This window comes from Bos indicus x Bos taurus, chromosome 19, assembly GCF_003369695.1.
Source record: "Bos indicus x Bos taurus breed Angus x Brahman F1 hybrid chromosome 19, Bos_hybrid_MaternalHap_v2.0, whole genome shotgun sequence".
NCBI lineage: Eukaryota > Metazoa > Chordata > Mammalia > Artiodactyla > Bovidae > Bos > Bos indicus x Bos taurus.
The window spans coordinates 39,449,933-39,469,403 of NC_040094.1; the positions used below are offsets into that span (position 1 = coordinate 39,449,933).

The 19,471-nt window shown below is 45.9% G+C and overlaps 1 protein-coding gene across 2 annotated transcripts; it reads right to left on the reverse strand.

The window, feature by feature from the left end:
* Positions 1-611: 611 nt before the first annotated feature.
* Positions 612-9,615, reverse strand: SNX11 (sorting nexin 11). Of its 2 annotated transcripts, XM_027517984.1 has the most exons (7): positions 9,373-9,613; positions 5,894-5,948; positions 5,365-5,451; positions 4,970-5,070; positions 3,619-3,714; positions 3,195-3,407; positions 612-2,458 (listed from the first exon to the last, which is right to left on the reverse strand). In XM_027517984.1, exons 2-7 carry the CDS (start codon positions 5,933-5,935, stop codon positions 2,185-2,187), a joined length of 813 nt encoding a protein of 270 aa, XP_027373785.1. In that variant the 5' UTR covers positions 5,936-5,948; positions 9,373-9,613; the 3' UTR covers positions 612-2,184. The 2 variants fall into 2 exon arrangements, with proteins under 2 accessions (XP_027373785.1, XP_027373786.1); XM_027517985.1 differs by lacking the exon at positions 5,365-5,451 and having other exon boundaries at positions 9,373-9,615.
* Positions 9,616-19,471: the final 9,856 nt, after the last annotated feature.

Consider the following 19,471-nt stretch of genomic DNA (forward strand, 5'->3'; position numbering starts at 1 on the left):
GGACATCTCCTTCCATGGCCTACACTCAACTCTGCAAAAGACAGTGGCGGGATGGCGCCTGGCCTTGGATTGACTGAGGTCCTGCTGTATGCATTGCTGATAATGGATCATTAAAAAAGCCAGGAGTCAGAAAAATCGCATCCGTGTCTTTGACCGGCTCCTGCTGTCCCAGCAGCCAACCCTGCTGGCAGAACTGGCTGCTGAGCACCAACTCCAGGAAGAAAAGGAGTGAACAGAAGAAGCCGCCCCAGCTTGCTGTTTTTTGGCTGAGTAGGGAATTGACACAGACCACCTCCGGCTCCTGTCTGGAAGTTTCGAGATCAGAGAGCTTCAAGCACAGCTGGGTTCACAGCTGCACCATTTGGAGCATTGGACTCATTAATATTCATGAGTCATCCCCACCAATCGGCAGAGCGGATGCCATTAGCTTAGCATCTGTCGGGTTTTTGTGAGGGTTGTGTATGGAGTTTTTTTCCCCTTTTAAATGAACTTCTTTTGACATTTTGGATTTGCCTCTGTAGGTTTTCTCTCCTCGCCTTGCTCTGCTGCATCATATAAAAGAGAGACCCAGGGGAGGCAGGCAGAGAAGAGAGATGAGTCCCAGCCAGGGCTCGGCATCTGCCTGTTGACAAACTTTATTTCTCTTTCAGCACCTGGCACCTCAGACAGGCTGCAAGGATGGAAGCAGCATCAGGTAAATTATACCTAACAAGGTTCATGCCCATCACTGTGAGAAGAGCTGGATCCTGCCTCTTTGGAAGACAGTCCTTTCTCCAGTGGTGAACTTGAGCTGCGCACACAACGCAGGAGAGCTGCCGTGCACAGTTCTGAACCATTATTTCCACGCTGATAAATTCATGATTTATGAAAGTGACTACCGCCAGCCCTCAATGCCTCCTCCACTGCTACAGCTTGTTAGACACCAACTGCAGCAACAGTCTTAAATACTTGAATTTTATTTCAGGCCAAAGCCCCGCAACTCTGAACTAAATGCCATGACAGTCCCACAGCACAGGCGAGTAGTTGAAGAGCCCACGGACAGGGTGCGGGGGCCAGGGGAGGGAAGGGCGGGCGAGATGGAGAAGAAACACACAGACGCCAGGGCAGATAAGCAGAACGCCAGTGGCACGTCTCCTCCAGCTCCAGCTCTCAGAGGAGAGAATTACGGCAGCAGGAGGGCAGGACGCCTCATTGTCTGAAGGAAGGCGTGTTGTTTCTCATCTCCATCCCCAGAGCCCTCTCTCCAGGCAGAAACAAAGCCCCCACACCCCACTGGACTGAACAGACGGCCTCCCGCAACACAGCAGAGGGACACGTGGTGGCTGAAGCCCTGGGGAAAGGGAGCTGTTACTAAGGGAGAAGAAAAGGATTCAAACAAGAAAGGAGCTCAGCTAACCCTGCAGAGAAGACAGTCCATCTCGGCTTTATAACCACAGAGGCAGGGACAGTCCAGGGTATCTTTTCCAAAACAAAGCCCCCTGAATCGTTCCCTGTCCTTTGGCTGTGACCAAACCTTTCTCTTTTGTGGATGGCCACGAGCTATTTCACAGGCCTCAGGCCCCATACAGCCAGGCCGAGGTCCTGGGATGCGCAGGAAACCCCAGTGTCAGGAGTCACAGCACCGTTCCATTCAGTGGTTATGAGTGGAGGAAAAGCAAGGAGGTGGGAGACAAAATATTCACCCCCCTGTCCATGCGAGGAGGTAGCAAGAGGCCAGCCTCCCAGAAACCAGTGCTCCAGGGGCTTCAGCAAAAACAGCCAGTTGGAACACAAGGACACAACAGAAACACAAGCACTTCTGCGGGAGCGATCTCTGATAAGGCGGCTTAAAGTCTGCCACCTACAGGTCCCCACCAGTCACCTGAGTCAGTGCTCCTGGACCCATTAACAGACATCTAAAGAAATTCAGCTTCCAGGAGAGTAAATGTGGGGTTTGGCTCAGAACCAACAACTCCTGGGTCTTGTGCTTAACTTACAAACACCTGCACAGTGTCTTATCCCTATCGAAGAAGCCTGAGGAGTTATGACCAATCTCCACAGAGCCAACTTGAGCAGAGGCCATGGTAAAACAGGAAGCAGACCAGCCTCCCACCACCAGCCTGTGCCTAACCCCACCTGAGCAAGTCTCCCTGCCTGCATCACCTTCATCCACCTCAGAGCAGAACCCAGAGCTCCGAGGAGAGCTCACTTCTCCAAAACTGTTTCCAGCTGACCAGGGTCCAAAGGCACAGCGTGGCCCCCTCCCAGGACCCTCCTCACAGGCTGAGAAGCGGAGAGTCCCTCGTCAGGTCTTGCAAAACCACAGCATGATGGAGAGGAGGTGGGTGGGAGGGTGGGGCTCTCCAAGGGAGGAGCCTCGGAGTCAACCACAGGAGCCCACACCTCGAACGGATCCTTTTCTTCCCTGGGAGGCGGTGAGGGAGAGCTCCTCCTGCCGGGTCTTGGGAGAAAGCAACAACTGGAAAAAAGTGGGAAAGGGAAAAGGAGGGCATGAACAGGTAAACAAAAATCAACAAAGACAAGTGAACGGACAACAAGGGAGGCCTATTCATACAAGGAAACAGTATTTGGCCACAGGAAGGAACTCAGTGTTGCTATGCCCCGCCACACGGACGCACCGGGAAACGGTGCCAAGTGAGAGAGGTCTGGCACAAAAGACCACATGGATGACTCCATCTGTGTGAAATGTCCAGAAAAGGCAAATCCCCACACACACGGGAAGCAGGCAGTGGTTACCAAGGGCCAGGGTTTGGGGCTGGGGAGTGTGGGAGTCACTGCTAATAGGCACAAGGTTTCTTTAGGGCTGATGAGAATGTTCGAAAACTGGCTGTGATGACGGATGGCTGCATGACCTCGTGACCAGACAAAAACTACTGAACTGGACATAAAAGGGGGAGTTTTATGTATATGAATACATCTCAATAAAGTTGTCATCTAAGGAAAGCGGGGGTTGGGGGAGAGGATAAAGAACAAAACAAATAAGAGAGCCTTTTCTTCTTTCTCCCCAGCTCGCAATAGGAGAGCCATCTCCCAGGGACGAGTCAGCACAGACCCAAGGCCCTCATGCACAGGATGACAGGGGCCCTCCTGAAAGGCCACCAATGCCATCTTACTTTCTCTACCAATGGACACCTCACCGGGCCAGGTTACAGTAATCCTAGCCACTGGTGTCTCAGAAAAGAGCATTCAGTTACCTCTTAGGCTGGTCTCCTTCAGCCAGGTGAGAAGAGCCCCGTCTCTCTTCCTGGGCCCAGCCGCAGTTGGACATAGCGTAGCGCAGAATGGCGTCAGAAACGGACACAGGGCTCCGGCCCTGTACACAGGCTTCTATCTCAGGCACTGAGAGCTGGCTTTGCAGGAAGAGGTGTAACTGGCTGTCTGACAGGAGGACCACGCTCTGCAGGACCCTGGGGCAGACAAAGGCAGAACAGCGCAGAGCGTCAGCCCTCACAGCAGCTGGCCCAGCCCCATCCTCTGAGGCCTTCTGGCTCCAGTGAGTGCTGAGGGCATGAGCATCTGACACAAACATGCCTGTGTGCTCCTGGGGGCCATTCTGCACAGCACACACACCCCTGCCATCCCCCCAGAGGCAAGTGCCAGCCCTCCAAGTCCACTCACTTTTCAAGAAAGTGCTGCAGACCTTGTCTTCGCTTCTCAATGAACTCATCTGAGCTGCCAAAGAAGGTTGACTTCCCAGGAAGTTCAGGTACCGGCCTGTGGGGTCACACAACGTAACACATACCCAAGATAAGTAATATCCCAGTCACTCCAGTCCCTGATCAAGGAAATCCCCTAAGAAAAGACACAAATCAACACAAATAGCATTTGATAAGCGGGCAGGGACAGAGGGCTAACACCGACTGATGACACGCCTGTTTTCAGGCACTGTGCTAAACGTTTACAAACCTTACTTCATTTACCCTCCTCAAAACCCTGTGAGAAGGATGTCAGCATACCCGTTTTAATGGTAAGGAAATAGAGAAGTTGAGTAGATTTCCCCATGCCACACAGCTAGTAAGCAAGCAGCAGAGCTGGCGTGTGAACCAAGCCTGGGCCTTACGAACTCCATGCTGCTAGACTCCACTGTTTATAGAACCCACTCCCACCATCAACTACTATTTCAAAAGGAAGAAACTTGGACATGGAGACATGGAGGATGCTGGGTCCTTGTGTGTAAATTAAGGCTACCATCTCCAGTCCCGAAAGATCATGTTTGGAATTTTCTAAAAGTAGTCAGGTTGCAGCAACTCATCCACAAACTCTTCCAGCCTCCCTCGCCTCTCCTGTGAGGCATGGCACATGCTTTAAAACAGCAGGCCAGACCAGAGGATGCAGGATCTGTTCAGAGGAAGTTCCGACTGGCTTACGAGGGCCTGACTCATGACGGTGGCCTCATCAATCCCACAGGTTACCTAACTGGCTAGGTCATTAACAAAGTCACCACAGCACTCAGTAACCACACTGTGCTGGAATCACTGTCATAAACTGCCTCCAGTTTTAGGGCTTATCTGCAGCGTGTAGGTGAGGAGTGAGCAATAGTGCCTGTCCTAAGGCTCTCAGTCTGTCGTAACTCTGGATAAAGGTCTCTACACAAAAAAGAAGACGGGGAAAAAAGAAAAATCACAATTTTTACATATCAAACGGACTGGAACACCATCAAATTAGTCCAGGTGCTAAAAGTTCCTGATAACCAGTGAAGCACATTTACACAGCCAGCAGTACCTCTGTTTAGCCCTATGCACATAAAAAAGAAAAACATTCTTTAGATTTGTTTGGCTTTGTTAGGTCAAAATATTAGAAATGAGAACTCTGTTGTTACTTTTTTTCACTGACTTGAAAACATAATTTAAGAACACATTTCTCAGCGACCTTAGTACCTCTGCCCAGTTTTCTTCATTGTAAACTCCAGTTGCCAAGGAAGAACCTAAGAAGCCGGCCTTGGACCCAAGAAGGAAGTAAAAGAACTCACACTAAACCCGCATTTCTCTGGAGCTGCTTTCTCAGCCACACAAATTCCCGGTAGCGGCGGCGCACACAGGACGTCTTGGCGGTAAAGGCCTTGCTGTTGGTCTACAGGAGAAAGCATGTGAAAAGGGTTTGGTGGAAAAGCCCAAGTTTACACGAACTCCCCGTCATCCCTCTCACCAAGGACTCAAGTCACCAGGCCACAGTCCCAGTCAAGGGGATCCAAGCAGAGCACAGTGCCACCCAGCAGCCTGAAGACAACTCAGGCGGACCCCAGGCTCTCTTTCCTCTCCTCCTTCCTTTTCTTCTGTCAATACCTCCAGAAACAGGTTCTGCTTAGGACTGGCCCTCAGCCCTGAAAGGTATATTGATCCCAATATCAAAGTCAGATACACTTACATGAAGGAATATCTTATAATCCACATAAGAATTCCAGGAGCCCTCATTCTGCACGCGGGGGTCCTGAACACGCACAGTGATCACCTCCTAGAGGTAAGAAACGCTCCTTCAGCTTCAGCGCAGCCACACGCTGAGGTGGTTCCAACACACGGTGGCCAGAGTACTCCACTCAACGCCAGCTTTCACTCCTCTGCTCATTTATTCATTCAGTTCAGCAAATATTTATTGACCACCCTCTATGTGGCAGGTACCATGCTAAGGCACTGGGGGCAGAACAAGGACAAGAGACAAAAATCCTTGCCCTCACAAAGCTTACGTTCTAGCGCCTTCCGATGAATAGAAAGCTAGTGGAAAGGGAACCTCATTTCTCAGTCATGCCTTCACTACTGATTTCCCTCTTCTCGCTTGACTCTGAGCACATCAGAACCACTAAGGCATCACTGTCAGAACACCACCACCGAGCAGTATCTGGATCTCCCAGAGCCCCTCAAGCTTTCAGCCAGATGTTCCCCGGAAATCATATGCTTACCTCCTGCTCTTGGTTCTCCAACATCCTACACCAAAAGCCCATTGGAAGGAAACATCTGATGAGAGACAGGAGATACAGGATCAATCTCTGTTAGTATGCATCTACTCTCACCTCTCTTTGCCAGGGCAAAACCCTGAAAATTTTTAAGCGACCCCCCTGGGGAAATCCAGGCAACTTTTTTTGTTCTTGTGTAAAATTTAAGAGGAAGCAAAAAAATCCACCCACACAAGCTACTGCACACAGTCGCTCAGTCATGTCAGACTCTGCAACCCTTTGGACTGTAGCCCATTAGCCCATTTTCTCTGTCCCTGGGGTTTTCCAGGCAGGGACACTGGAGCAGGCTGCCATTCCCCTCTCCAGGGGATCTTCCCAACCCAGGGATCAAACCCCTGTCTCCTGTTGCAAGAGGATTCTTTACCTGCTGAGCTTTTGAGGGAGCCCCCACACACTCATGAGCTGGGGGCCAAGCTAAAAGCCCTGAGGGATTTACCTCCCTTCTCAGACCATGGCAGGGACTCTGAACCAGGGGCCATCTCTAGCCAAAACAAGTTCAGGTCAACAATGTCACCTGAGGCGGCCAGAACGGGCAGGCTGAGCTGTAAAACCTTTCTGCCTGAGAATTGCTGGACCCACACAGCACAGCTCTCTAACTGAGCCTAACACCGCCCCCTCCTGGCTGTCTAGAGAAAACCAAAACCCCACAAACGCCGAGGCCTGTCTCCCTTTGTCTTGCTTAAGCACACTCAGGACCCCAGAGGCAGATCTGAGTTGGAGAGTTCCGGGGGCACCTGAGCGGGTTGCCCAGTTGTGACCTTCTCTTAGCTAATTCCATTTCCAGAACCCAAGCCAATGGTTCTAATCATTTCCTCTCGACATGCGGTTTGTACCTCTGCCCAAGCACCCCAGAGCTGCACAGGTCGATTCAGGATGTTTTCCACTCCTTTGCAAAGATTCATTAAAGCCTAAGCCACTGATTTCCCCCAATGTGGCAGTTTACATGCGCAGCAACATCGCCCACTCCAACAAGGGGACCATGAAGGCTGAGGCACAGGGTTACTCAAGTCCAAAGGGGCCCATGATGTCACCTTCTGTTAAAATACAGCACTAATCTTGTTACTCCTAGAACCACTTCAACAGCATCCACTCTGGCTGCTGCCTCCACCCCCTTCTCCTCTCTTAAGAGCGGAACAATAAGGTTTAATTTCCCTTTCCAATTTACCTTGAAATGAAAACTGACTTCAGCCAATATGTACTGCCAACAAATGATCCAGGCTGGCTCCTGGGAAAATGAGACTATCTCTAAGCTCTCCCTGTCCTCCCCCCCTGCCCATTCACACACCCACTCATTTTTACAGTCCCACAATTAATTTTAAACACATTCTCTTATTAGTTCTGCTTTACCATTAGAAGAGCATGTAATGAGTTTCCTTCTACTTTATGTTGTGCTAACAAAGGCTAACATTTCAGGAGGAGAGGAAGTCGTTTACACCACAAAATTAGCAGGGCACACAGCTTTCCCAATCTTTTCTAGAATACCAGAAGGTCTCTCCACACACAGACACTGCATGCAGAGATGAAGCTGCATGATATAGGACAAATCCCGGCTATACAGCCCAGCAAACCGGAAACGCTGTGACTGCGGTGCCATATTAAGTAGTCCACTTGCTGACACTCTGACTTTTCATCTGATGCGGTCACTACACAAAGGCCCTGAACTGAGAAGTGGGAAATCCAATTCCATAACAACTCATGTATTACATCCTGGATGTAAGCAGTCTAACTGCTGTAACCAAAGGGATCAGGTTGACTCACTGTGAACAATTAATCTCCTCAGATTAAAACAAAAAAGTTTCTTTCTCTTCTCATTTCAGGCATTTGGTATATTCCCAGCACAGGAGCAAAATTAAATACACCAAAGTGTCTTTCCACAAAAGTAAGGGCAAGAAAGATGACAATAAGGCAATCCACACACTAAGTGAAGCTCACGAATCTCCAGGGCCTTGAAAAGTTTGCCAAATCCAGGACCATAATTCAGTAACTAAATGGTCATCACTCTCAGGCTCAAGAAGAGTGAGCCAAGGGCCGAGAGCAAGTATCTCTCCTTTCTTTTGGGACTCACGCCACTTAGAAACAAACAGCTATAAACTGGCTTAAAAAATATCCGAGGAGGGGGAAAAAATCCAAGGACCCCCAAGATGCTATACACTTAACCCTAAAATTTGGAGAAGGAAATGGCAACCCACTCCACTACTCTGGCCTAGAAAATTTTATGGATGGAGGAGCCTGGTGGGCTACAGTCCATGGGGTTGCAAAGAGTTGGACACGACTGAGCGACTTCACTAACCCTAAGATTAAAGGGCACTTAGAAAGCTTCCAATGTAACTTTCCTTAAAAACACTGGACAAACACAAAAACCTAGACTTCAAGGAATAATTTCTAGCAACTACTATTCTCTATCAGCTTCCTCCCTGTAGACCCCACTCCTCAGGAGGAAATGAGGCATTTCTGCCCTTGGAGGAAAAAGAGGAAGCTCTTAATTTTAGCTCTATGATCTGGAAGATGGATCCGTGTGTCATCCAACTAAGGATAGAGTCAGTGGCCCTCTCAGCTACTTATGCAGCGCCAACTACATTTCCTGGGCCCTTTCAATCACGTCTGAAGTTTATTTTCTCCACCTGTACCAGCACCAGTATCTCCGGGGAAAATCCAGTTGCTTTCTATTTATAAAGCAACCTGTAAGTGTCTAAACAATTCCAGGCAGAAAGTCAAAGCTTTAGCTCCACAATTTTCACTCCCATTTAAACTAATACTTCAATACTTTCTAAAACTTCAAGAGGCATGTTAAAAAAAAAACAAATCCGGTGATAAAAGTATGTAAGCCGCCGAGACTCCCATCCCTTCTTGCTCATTCTTCAGCCCTTGGTGCCGGATAGCAACTCAAAAAGCTCTCCTTCTGAAACACCCACAAGTAGCAGAAGTAGCTCCCCAGGTCTGACCAACATCTGCCCGTTCTCAGCCAAGCAGCTCTGCTCCATCCTTTTGTTCATCTGTAACTTGCCCCTCCTTCTACTTCCAGCTAAGTAACAAAGGCAACCACAATCCAACGCAAGAGCCTCCTGTGTCCCAGTAGAATACTTGCCATTACTCCTAGTCCCAGCGTTTGGGTCAACGTAGCAAACTCCTGTATTCCTTACGAACAAGGAGCCAAAGGACGACGTGGTCCTTATTCCTCTTTGCCTACTAAGCTTGGGGAGTGGGAAGGAAAGATGCTTTATATATTTTATAAAACTAAATGGAAAGCCAGGTTTCCTTCCTTGGATCCGGACCAAGCACCCATCTTCATCCCGGGAGGTGAAGCTGCTCCTTTCCTAGGATGTCCAGCAAGGTCCCCACCTCAAGCACCACTGCTGACGCTCAAACCCATGGCCCTTACCAGAGAGTAGCACCCACCCCCCGCGAACCCGTCCACGCCCCCTCACCTGAGAGCAGCGCCCACTCCCCACAGCGATACCGCCAGCGCCCCACCATATAGTAAAGAGTCCCAGGTTCTCCTTCCGGGTGAGCGGCCGGCGCCCCGGTGCACGACGGGAGAAGGCTGCAGGCACGCCAATCCCTGGTGCCCAGGGCGCCCCGCCCTCGCAGGCCCTGGCTCTTAGCGACAAGCACCTCTCGCGGCGGCGCACTCCGCACCGCCCAGGCCCTGGCTGGAATCTGGATCCCGCACCTCTCTCTTGGGGCGCTGCTTGGGGGACGAGAGCGAGGGGAGGAGAAGGGGCTCTGACGTCCAATCCGGAGCCGCGTCCCGCCCATTGTTGTTAAGCGCAGCCAATCAGTAGCCAAGAAGCGTACCTGACTGTCCAAAAGTGGGTCCAGGAGCCGAGAGGTGTGAGGGTTAGTCAGCGGTGCTGAGCGTGGGAGAATCAGGAACGTGGGAGCCTCTCTCAGTCTGGAGAGGGTGCCCGTTTGAACTCTGTAGGTTTCGGTTCCCCGGCGGAATTATCAAGGGGTCGCCCACTCAGATTCGAAAACTCGATTGTCCTAGCGAAAGCCGAACTGCGGACAATCCTGCAAACACTGCAAGTTCGTTCACTTGAGAGACAAACGTAAGGAAGGATCGCGCAGCTAGTCAGTAAAGAAGGAAGAATCCGTTGACTATGATGAAGATTTTTTTTTAATACTGTTGAAATGTCTTAGCAAAGGTTAATTTCAAGGGAAAAGTTACAGTCACAAATACAAGCTCTGGAGTTAGAAGATCTGGGCACTGCAGTGACCTTGTGGCCCTAAACTGGTCTTAAATCTTTGTCTTAGTTTCCTCTTCTATAAAGTGGAGATAGCTCAGAACGTAAGGTGCACTTAAAGCAAGTTTTGCCAAACGTTTTTGTCTCAGGATCCCTTTACATTCTTAAAAATGATTATGGACTCCCAAAGAGCTTTTGTTTATGTGCAATGTTCACTGGATTGGAAATTTAAATTGAGAAATTTAAAAGCATTTATTAATTCACCTAAAGCTAATAATGGACTTCCCTGGTGGCTCAGATGGTGAAGAATCTGCCTGCAATGCGGGAGATCTGGGTTTGATCCCTGGGTTGGGACGATACCTTGAAAGAGAGTGTGGCACCCCACTCCAGTATTCTGGCCTGGAGAATCCCCATGGACAGAGGAGCCTGGCAGGCTATAGTCCATGGGGTCACAAAGAGTCAGACATGACTGAGCGAATAAGCACAGCACACAAAGCTAATAATGGGGCTTCCTTGGTAAAGAATCTGCCTGCAATGCAGGAGACCTGGATTCAATCACTGTGTTAAGAAGATCCCCTGGAGAAGGGAAAGGCTACCCACTCCAGTATTCTGGCCTGGAGATTTCCATGGATTATACAGTCCATGGGGTGGAAAAGAGTCGGACACAACTGAGCAACTTTCACAGAGCTAATAATAAACCATTACATGTGAACATAATATATTTCATGAAATATAACTACATTTTTTTAAAAAAAGTATTGAATGAAAAAAAAAAAGTATTGAATGGGTGCTCAGTCACTTCAGTCATGTCTGATTCTTTGCAACCCCTTGGACTGTAGCCCTCCAGGCTCCTCTGTACATGGGATTCTCCCAGCAAGGTTAATAGAAGGGGTTGCCGTTTCCTCCTCCAGGGGATCTTCCTGGCCCTTGAATAGAACCCGTGTCACCTGTGGCTTTTGCATTGGCAAGCGGATTCTTTACCACTGAGACACCTGGGAAGACCCTCTGAGCAGAGTGGCATTATATTACAGTTTTGCAAATTCCCATGTGCTTCCCCATTCGTTCGTTGTACTGTTTTTTGGACAAGGAAATCCAGAAAATCTGGTCTCATGCAGATAACACAGCTAGAAAAGGGAGAAGTATCTTTAGCCTTCTCTGATAATTGTGGGTACTTTTTTAATTTTAATCCAAAAATGTCTTATTACTCACTCTCTGAGCTGTTACATGGGAGCAGGTGGGGTGTGCATGAGGACTGTGGACAGCATGGGGTCTCCGGGGTTGGTAAGTACAGAGCTCACACTGGACACCAGGCTGCTTTCCCACACTGGAGAGATGAAGGACTTTGGAGAAATTCGTAACTTTTTCTGGAACAATCTGAAGGGAAGTCCTGCTGCCAAGTCTTGGACCCAGCCATGCCTCTTAACCTCCAATTTGTGTAAGATGCCGTGGTATCTGCACAGGTGGCCCCAATGGTTCTGTGCTGAAAAGAAAGTTACTATTTCCCAGATGCAACTAATGGTGGAAGAGCTAAAGGAAAGGTTCCGTGGTGATGGCAACCTGCAGAAGGCTGTCCAGTAAGAATGAGCACCTGTGGGGGTTGGGATGTCAGAGTCCTCCTCCTCAGAGGAAGGGCAGCCAGGAAGTCATGGAGCTCTTCTGAGGAATGTTCTGGATACAGAACTGAGTGTTGGCCCTGCTTGGGATGGGGCAGTTTGCTTACTGACTTTTAAGAAGTTACTTCTCAGATTGCTCAATCATTTCATTTGGGATCACTTTTTTGAAATTGAGGGACCAAATTTTCCAAGTGAAAGTTATCTCATTTATCAGGGCCAGCTAGAGACGTTTTTCAGTTTCCTTCCAAACTTGAAAGATGCAGGGAATGCCCAGCTTCCAGACACCCCATCCTACTTCCATTTTGCTTTTGGTAGAGACAAGAGGGAAGTTGACCACAGTCTGGTTAAGGCTAGAAAGCATCAGGCTGGAATTGTAGTGGGACAATCCCATATGGAACCATGTGGTTAGTCTTGATGTGGAAGACACCACTGATGGAGAGTAAGATGCCTGATTTCTAAGAAGGAGGGCAGTGGGTGAGGGCATATGGGCCTCTATGCTTCCCATTCCTGAACAGCTCTTTATTTTCTTTTGGCCATGCCACAGAGTAAGGGGGATCTAAGTTCCCCAACCAGGGATCGAACCCATGTCCTCTGCATTGGGAGCACAAAGTCTTAACCACTGGACCACCAGGGGAAGTCCCTGAACAGCTCTTTTAACCATCTTATATGCTCGGGATTCACTGTACAAGTTAAAAACAAACAAACCCTGGCATGGGGCATAGGTGCCAAGGAAGAGAAGTATAGTATTTCAGAGAGAACAGAAACTTGCTCTGGACTCAACCCTCTTTTGTGGCAGAAAGAGAAAAGGACAGTGATGTCTCTAGTCTCTGTGAATTCACAGTAGAAAATCACAAACAGATTTGGAAAAGAACTTCACACCGAAGTCTTCAGTAAAAGGACAGATCTTTTCTTCTCTCTGGAGACTGGCTTTTTCCAACTTCAAAGCTGGTACTAGCAGGTCCACCATCACTGGGGAAATAGATTTTCTTAACATTCCTCAGGATCATCTCTCTGCTCTGGCTGGTTGGGGGCTCTTGACATTGCCCAGAGCTCTGGAGAACTGTTCTGAGAAAGTGTATGCTGCTAATGTCCCCTTTGAAATAGGTGAAAAGGACACAGCAGGAGTTCCATTCAGTCTTGACAGGGCTCTGCATTTAGAAGGCGGGTCTTCCTTCTTCCATCATAACACGGGGGAGAGCTTAACTCTTGATCAGGGGCAGAGACAAAGCAAGATACTCTGGCAGGGTGCATGTTGATAGCCAGAGCTGCCTGGCCAGCTTTAGAGCAGCTCAGTGCTGGTCCAAGCAGGGCTTCTGAACTCTTATTTGTTAGTAGCAAAACTCAACAAATGGTAGTTCCTTAAAAGTTAGTTGTAATGGGAAATCTAAAACCATTTGGAAAATATTCCTGAATTATACAGCTCTTCCAAATATTTTTTATTTTTCTTGGCCACGCCAGGAGGCATGTGAGATCTTAGTTCCCCAACCAGGGATTGAACCCACCCCCCTTGCATTTGAAGCTCAAAGTTGTAACCACTGAACCACCAGGGAAATCCCCCAGATCTTCCAACTATTGATCCATTTCATTATTCAGCATTTTAAAAATCACATTTATTCAAATCATCAGTAATCTCATCAATCTTGTGAAGCCATCAAGCTCACTGAAGACTAGGATAGGGGCTTGGAGCTTCAAAAAAGGAGGGCAATTCACAGTACTAGAAAGAGAGTAGATGTTTGGTAATTAGAAGTTTACCCAGTCTTGCTGAAAAAGTCTTTCAGAAAAAAAAAAAAGTTATCTCTGGTAAGAGCTCTTTTTTAATACAGGCCTCCTATCTAAATTCTGTTGGGTAGTTGTTGTTAATGTTCAGTCGCTAAGTCGTGTCCAACTCTTTGCAACCCCATGAACTGCAGCACACCAAGCTTTCCTATCCTTCACTATCTCCCAGAGTTTTCTCAAACTCATGTTTATTGAGTCAGTAATGCCATCCAACCAGATAAAAGTTTTTCCTAAGTCTGCTGGGTGTTACTGCCTTCAGCTCAAAATAACCCACAAGCCAATGTACCATATTTGTGGGTGGCATATTCTGCTCTACTTCAGCACAATTTCCAAAAGTATAAATTATACTTGAAAGCTCAGATTTTGTCACTGGCAGAAATACTTTCTTTCAGTCATTTTCCTTGAAGTGACAGATCCATTTTGTCCAAATATCCAAGTGGAATGACCATAGTTTTTGTTATTCTTTTAAAAAAAAGGTATTTAATGAAGAAAAGCAGCTAGTTCAATCCACACCTCTCAGACAGTTGCACAACTATATACTTCAGTAATTAGCAGAGCTGCTCTATGTATATGTCAAATTTATCACATAGAACATTAAAAAGATAGAAGAGATTTCACAAAATTAATCATTTGTACTGCTTCATCAAGGACACCCTTAAGTGAAAGTGGACTCTTGATTGTTTTATTGCATTGTAGCAGTGAAAAATATAAATATAATACAAGTTGGTGCCACACTGCCTTGATTTCCTGCTAAGATGCCAGCAGTTTCATCCGGTTTTACAATCAGTGAAAATACAAACACAATGAAAAAGACCAAATATTGTCTTATTATTATTATGAAAGTAGTTTTGACCATGCAGACTCCCTGAAACCATCTTAGGCACTCCCAGAGTGTGTCGACTATATCTGGAGAACCATAGAATATATCTGCAGAATATATCCACTCATTCATAACAAACACTGAGCCCTTTAGATAGTCTAGGCACTGTCTCAGGCCTAGTAAGTAAAGTAAAGCAGTGAGCCAAACAGGAAAATACCTTGGCCTTCTGGAGCTTGAAATTCTCAGAAATATAAGAGCTTGACATCACTGTACCATGTATTAATAAATGCTTTTAAATAAATTAATTAAATAATTTTCACAAACAGGCAGTGGCCCATCTCTGTCTTGTTTTTTCAACATTAATTTCTAACACTGGATAATGGGGTGAATCCTTACTGTACTTGAAATGCAGGCAAGTCACAGCACTTAAGTATCGATCCCTTAAGAAAAACCAGTCACATCAGGGCTCTGGGTGTGTGATTTGAGAAGTATAGGTAATTAAGTCCAGTTACTACCAGCAAGTCATCAGTCTGACCAGAGGAGATAAGAGAGATAGCTGTTAAGTATATTTGCCTTTTAAAAGAGAATGCTGGTTAACCCCAAATGAATAAAAATCTTTAACAATAGAATTTCAAGAAGTAGTCAAAATGAAACAAAGAATCTCACACACCATTAAGATGGCTGCTATTAAAGCAAAACAAAAACCAAGACAACAAACCGTGAAGGTGTGGAGAAATCCAAACACTTGGGCACAGTCAGTGGGAATGTAAATTGGTGCAGCCGCTGGAAAAATAGTGTGGATTTCCTAAAAAATTAAAAATGGAATTACTAATGATCCAGCAATTCCACTTCTGGCTATGTAACCAAAATAATTGAAAACAAGGTCTGGAAGAGATGGCTGTATACCATAAAACCTGGAAGCAACTCAAGTGTCTGACAACAGAAAAATGGATAAGCAAAATTTGATATATACAAACAATGGGACATTCTTTAGTCTTAAAAAGAAGGAAATTTTGACATATGGTGCAACATATGTCCATATGAACCTTGAGAACATTCCACTTCAGTCGCTCAGTCGTGTCCGACTCTTTGTGACCCCATGAACTGCAGCACGCCAGGCCAACTCCCAGAGTCCACCCAAACCCATGTCCGTTGAGTCTGTGATGCCATCCAACCATCTCATCCTCTGTCATCCCCTTCTCCTCCTGCCTGCAATGTTTCCCAGCATCAGGGTCTTTTCCAATGAGTCAGCTTTTTGCATCAGGTGGCCAAAGTATTGGAATTTCAGCTTCAACATCAGTTCTTCCAGTGAACACCCAGGACTGATCTCCTTTAGGATGGACTGGTTGGATCTTCTTGCAGTCCAAGGGACTCTCAAGAGTCTTCTCCAACACCACAGTTCAAAAGTATCAATTCTTCAGCACTCAGCTTTCTTTATAGTCCAACTTTCACATTCATACATGACCACTGGAAAAACCATAGCAAAGTAATGTCTCTGCTTTTTAATATGCTATCTAGTTTGGTCATAACTTTCCTTCCAAGGAGTAAGCATCTTTTAATTTCATGGCTGCAGTCACCATCTGCAGTGATTTTGGAGCCCAAAAAAATAAAGTCAGCCACTGTTCCCACTGTTTCCCCATCTATTTACCATGAAGTGATGGGACCAAATGCCATGATCTTCGTTTTCTGAATGTTGAGCTTTAAGCCAACTTTTCCCTCTCCTCTTTCACTTTCATCAAGACGCTCTTTAGTTCTTCTTTGCTTTCTGCCATAAGTGGTAGTGTTATCTGCATATCTGAGGTTATTAATATTTCTCCCGGCAATCTGGATTCCAGCTTGTGCTTCCTCCAGCCCAGCGTTTCTCATGATGTACTCTGCATTTAAGTTAAATAAGCAGGGTGACAATATACAGCCTTGACGTACTCCTTTTCCTATTTGGAACCAGTCTGTTGTTCCATGTCCAGTTCTAACTGTTGCTTCCTGACCTGCATATAGGTTTCTCAAGAGGCAGGTCAGGTGGTCTGGTATTCCCATCTCTTTCAGAATTTTCCACAGTTTATTGTGATCCACACAGTCAAAAGCTTTGGCATAGTCAATAAAGCAGAAATAGATGCTTTTCTGGAACTCTCTTGCTTTTTCGATGATCCAGCGGATGTTGGCAATTTGATCTTTGGTTCCTCTGCCTTTTCTAAAACCAGCTTGAACATCTGGAATTTCACGGTTCACATACTGCTGAAGCCTGGCTTGGAGAATTTCAGAACATTATGTCTAATAAAATAAGCCAGTCACAAAAAGATAATTACTGTACGATTGCATTTATATGAGGAGTACTTAGAGTAATCAAAACCGTGGAGACAGAAAGTAGAATAGCGATTACCAGGGCCTGGAGGAAGGGAGGGATGAGGGGTTATTGTTTAATGGATATAGTTTCAGTTGTACAGGATGAAAAAGTTATGGAGATGGATGGTGGCAATGGTTACACAACAATATGAATGTATGTAATATTTTTAAAGTTTTATATATTTTAAAAATGGCAGAGAAAAAGAATTTCAGATAGTGCAGAGGAAAATATTTTTAAAGTCCTATATTTCCTTCACTCCTTAAGTCATAGTTCAAAAGCAGCTATCTATCTATTGTACTTAAAATAACTACTATGTACTGAGGGCCAGTTATGTGCCAATCCCCATTCCCTTTACACATTACTATTAATCCTACAGAAATGCTGCATGTTAGGTCTTAAATAATATTTTTGTATTTTATATTTTTATGGAAGCTGATGCTCAGAGAAGTTAAGCAGCTTGTCCAAAGTTACACAGCAGGCAAATAATAGAAACAGAATTGAATCCAGTTCAGCCTGATACCAAGTCCTTGTTCTGTTTTGTAACATCACACTTCCTCCTTTCCCCACATTCCTTGTGATTTGGGGAATTTCATGTGACAGATATACTTCCTGCTGGAGCAATGTCACTTCAAATGTTGTCTCGAGCAAGATCATTATGACTGAGTTGCCATTATCCTTAGAAAGAAAAGAAACACTGCAGGTCTGAATAGTTTGAAATGTCATCATTCTTATGGGAAAAGAAAAGAATTAAATCCATTTAATCCCAAAAGACTTTCAAAAAAGATTTTATTAATGCAGAAGCTTGGAGGCTTGAGAGTTTGACATCCATCCCTGGCAGAACTCCAGAACAGATGATTAACAAGAGAGCTCTTAATTGATTGCAGATTAGCATAAACTAGCCTATGCTCTGGTACCTAAAAAGAGAAGGTGACCTTTGACTCCTTTAACTCTGGAGAGATGTAGAGCACTAGGGCTGTGACGGCTCCTCTATTCTGAAATATGCTTCTAAGAGGCAGAATTGAACAAACTAGACGCGCTAGATCTGAAACTGCTGTCCTGTGATATACAGTTTAAGAAAACTGTGACATTTATCTTAGAAAGGAGAGACCTTAAGGAACATGAAGGCTGAATTTCAATACTAGAAATACAATATGAAAGAGGAATTAAATTAGAGAAGAGAACTGTGCTGCTACAGAAGCCAGAAGGAAGGAAATAGGTGGCATTTCCATGGGGAAGCAGATTCAGCTCAGTATGAGGAATTGGGGATAACAGCATTTTATGCAGGCAGAAATATGCCTTTAGAGTTAGAAATAACATCAAATCTTGATTCCAACACTTTCTTGCTTAATGCCATTGGACACGATCTGCCACTTCTGAGGCTTTTCTACAAAATGGACATAGCAATTCCACCTCCCAAGGTCGATGTCAGGATTAAATAACTTTGCTTTTAAGATAGCAATGTGACAATTTTTAAATAAGGAAAAAATGTATTTATTTGGCTGTGTGGGGGTCTTAGTTGCCACACGTGGATGTAGGATCTAGTTCCCTGACCAGGAATAGAACCCAGGACCCCTGCATTGGGAGCATGGAGCCTTAGCTACTGGACCACCAGGCAAGTCCCCCCATGCACGCTTTTTAAAGAGAGGATTAAATAATATTGATCAAAGACTTAAGATTTGTAGAACTGGGGAATAAGCAGTCAATAAGAAGTAAGTAATAGTATTACAACTAAGTTTCTATCACTGAAATTATCTAAAACAAACTAATGTACTTCAGGAGAGAGTGAATAGATGAATTTTTGGACACCCAACCCAAAAATGTCTTGAGAAGAACTGCCCTCTTCGCCTCTCTCATAGGTCTTTCAGCAAAACTCTTATGATATCGCTGGGCTGGGTTTATTCTTACATGGCAGTTCTCTAGAACCCACTACAGGTTCTAGAATATTTCTGTAGAACCCTAGTTCTCTACCGTACTCTGTACGGTACCTGACTCAGCAAAACTGTTATATAAATGCAGGCTCCTGCTTTCTGGGGTGGAGTGCAGTAGACTCGTTTCCTTTCTCCTTTTCTTCTGATTAGAAAGCTATTTGAATTCCAAGTAAGGGGGGAAAGGTCACTTTTTGGTAGACGTTCTGTTTAGATCCTAATTGAACAAGGAAATGTAGAGTAAGGGGGAGATGGAAAAACCTCACGAATGTGATGTGAAGAAAAGAGATGGAAGAAAGCTTGATCACCTCCATTTTCTTTCAAGAAGGAAAAGAACATTAATTTGTGTGCGTGCTCAGTTGCTCCTACGAGCGTGCGCTAGGTTGCCCCAGGGGTGTACTGGAGTGGGTTGGTATTTCCTACTCCAGGGAATCTTCCTGACCCAGGGATCCAATCTGCGTCTCCTACATTGGCAGGGAGGTTCTTTACCACTGAGCCACCTGAGAAGTGAAAGTGAAAGTCGCTCAGGCTCAGTCGTGTCAGACTCTGCAACTGCATGGAATATACAGTCCATGGAATTCTCCAGGCCAGAATACTGAAGTGGGTAGCCTTTCCCTTCTCCAGGGTATCTTCCCAACCCAGGGATCGAACCCAGGTATCCCGCATTGCGGGCAGATTCTTTATCAGCTGAGCCACAAGGGAAGCCCACATATTAACCTATTTAATCATTTATTCAACAAATGTTGATTTGACTGTCTTATGTTAGGCGCTGTACTGGGCCGAGGTTTCTGTGCTAACGGGAGTGGAGTTTTAAGTCCAACAAAGAAGACAGACACTAATTAATAACAGTAAAGTAGGGTGAACA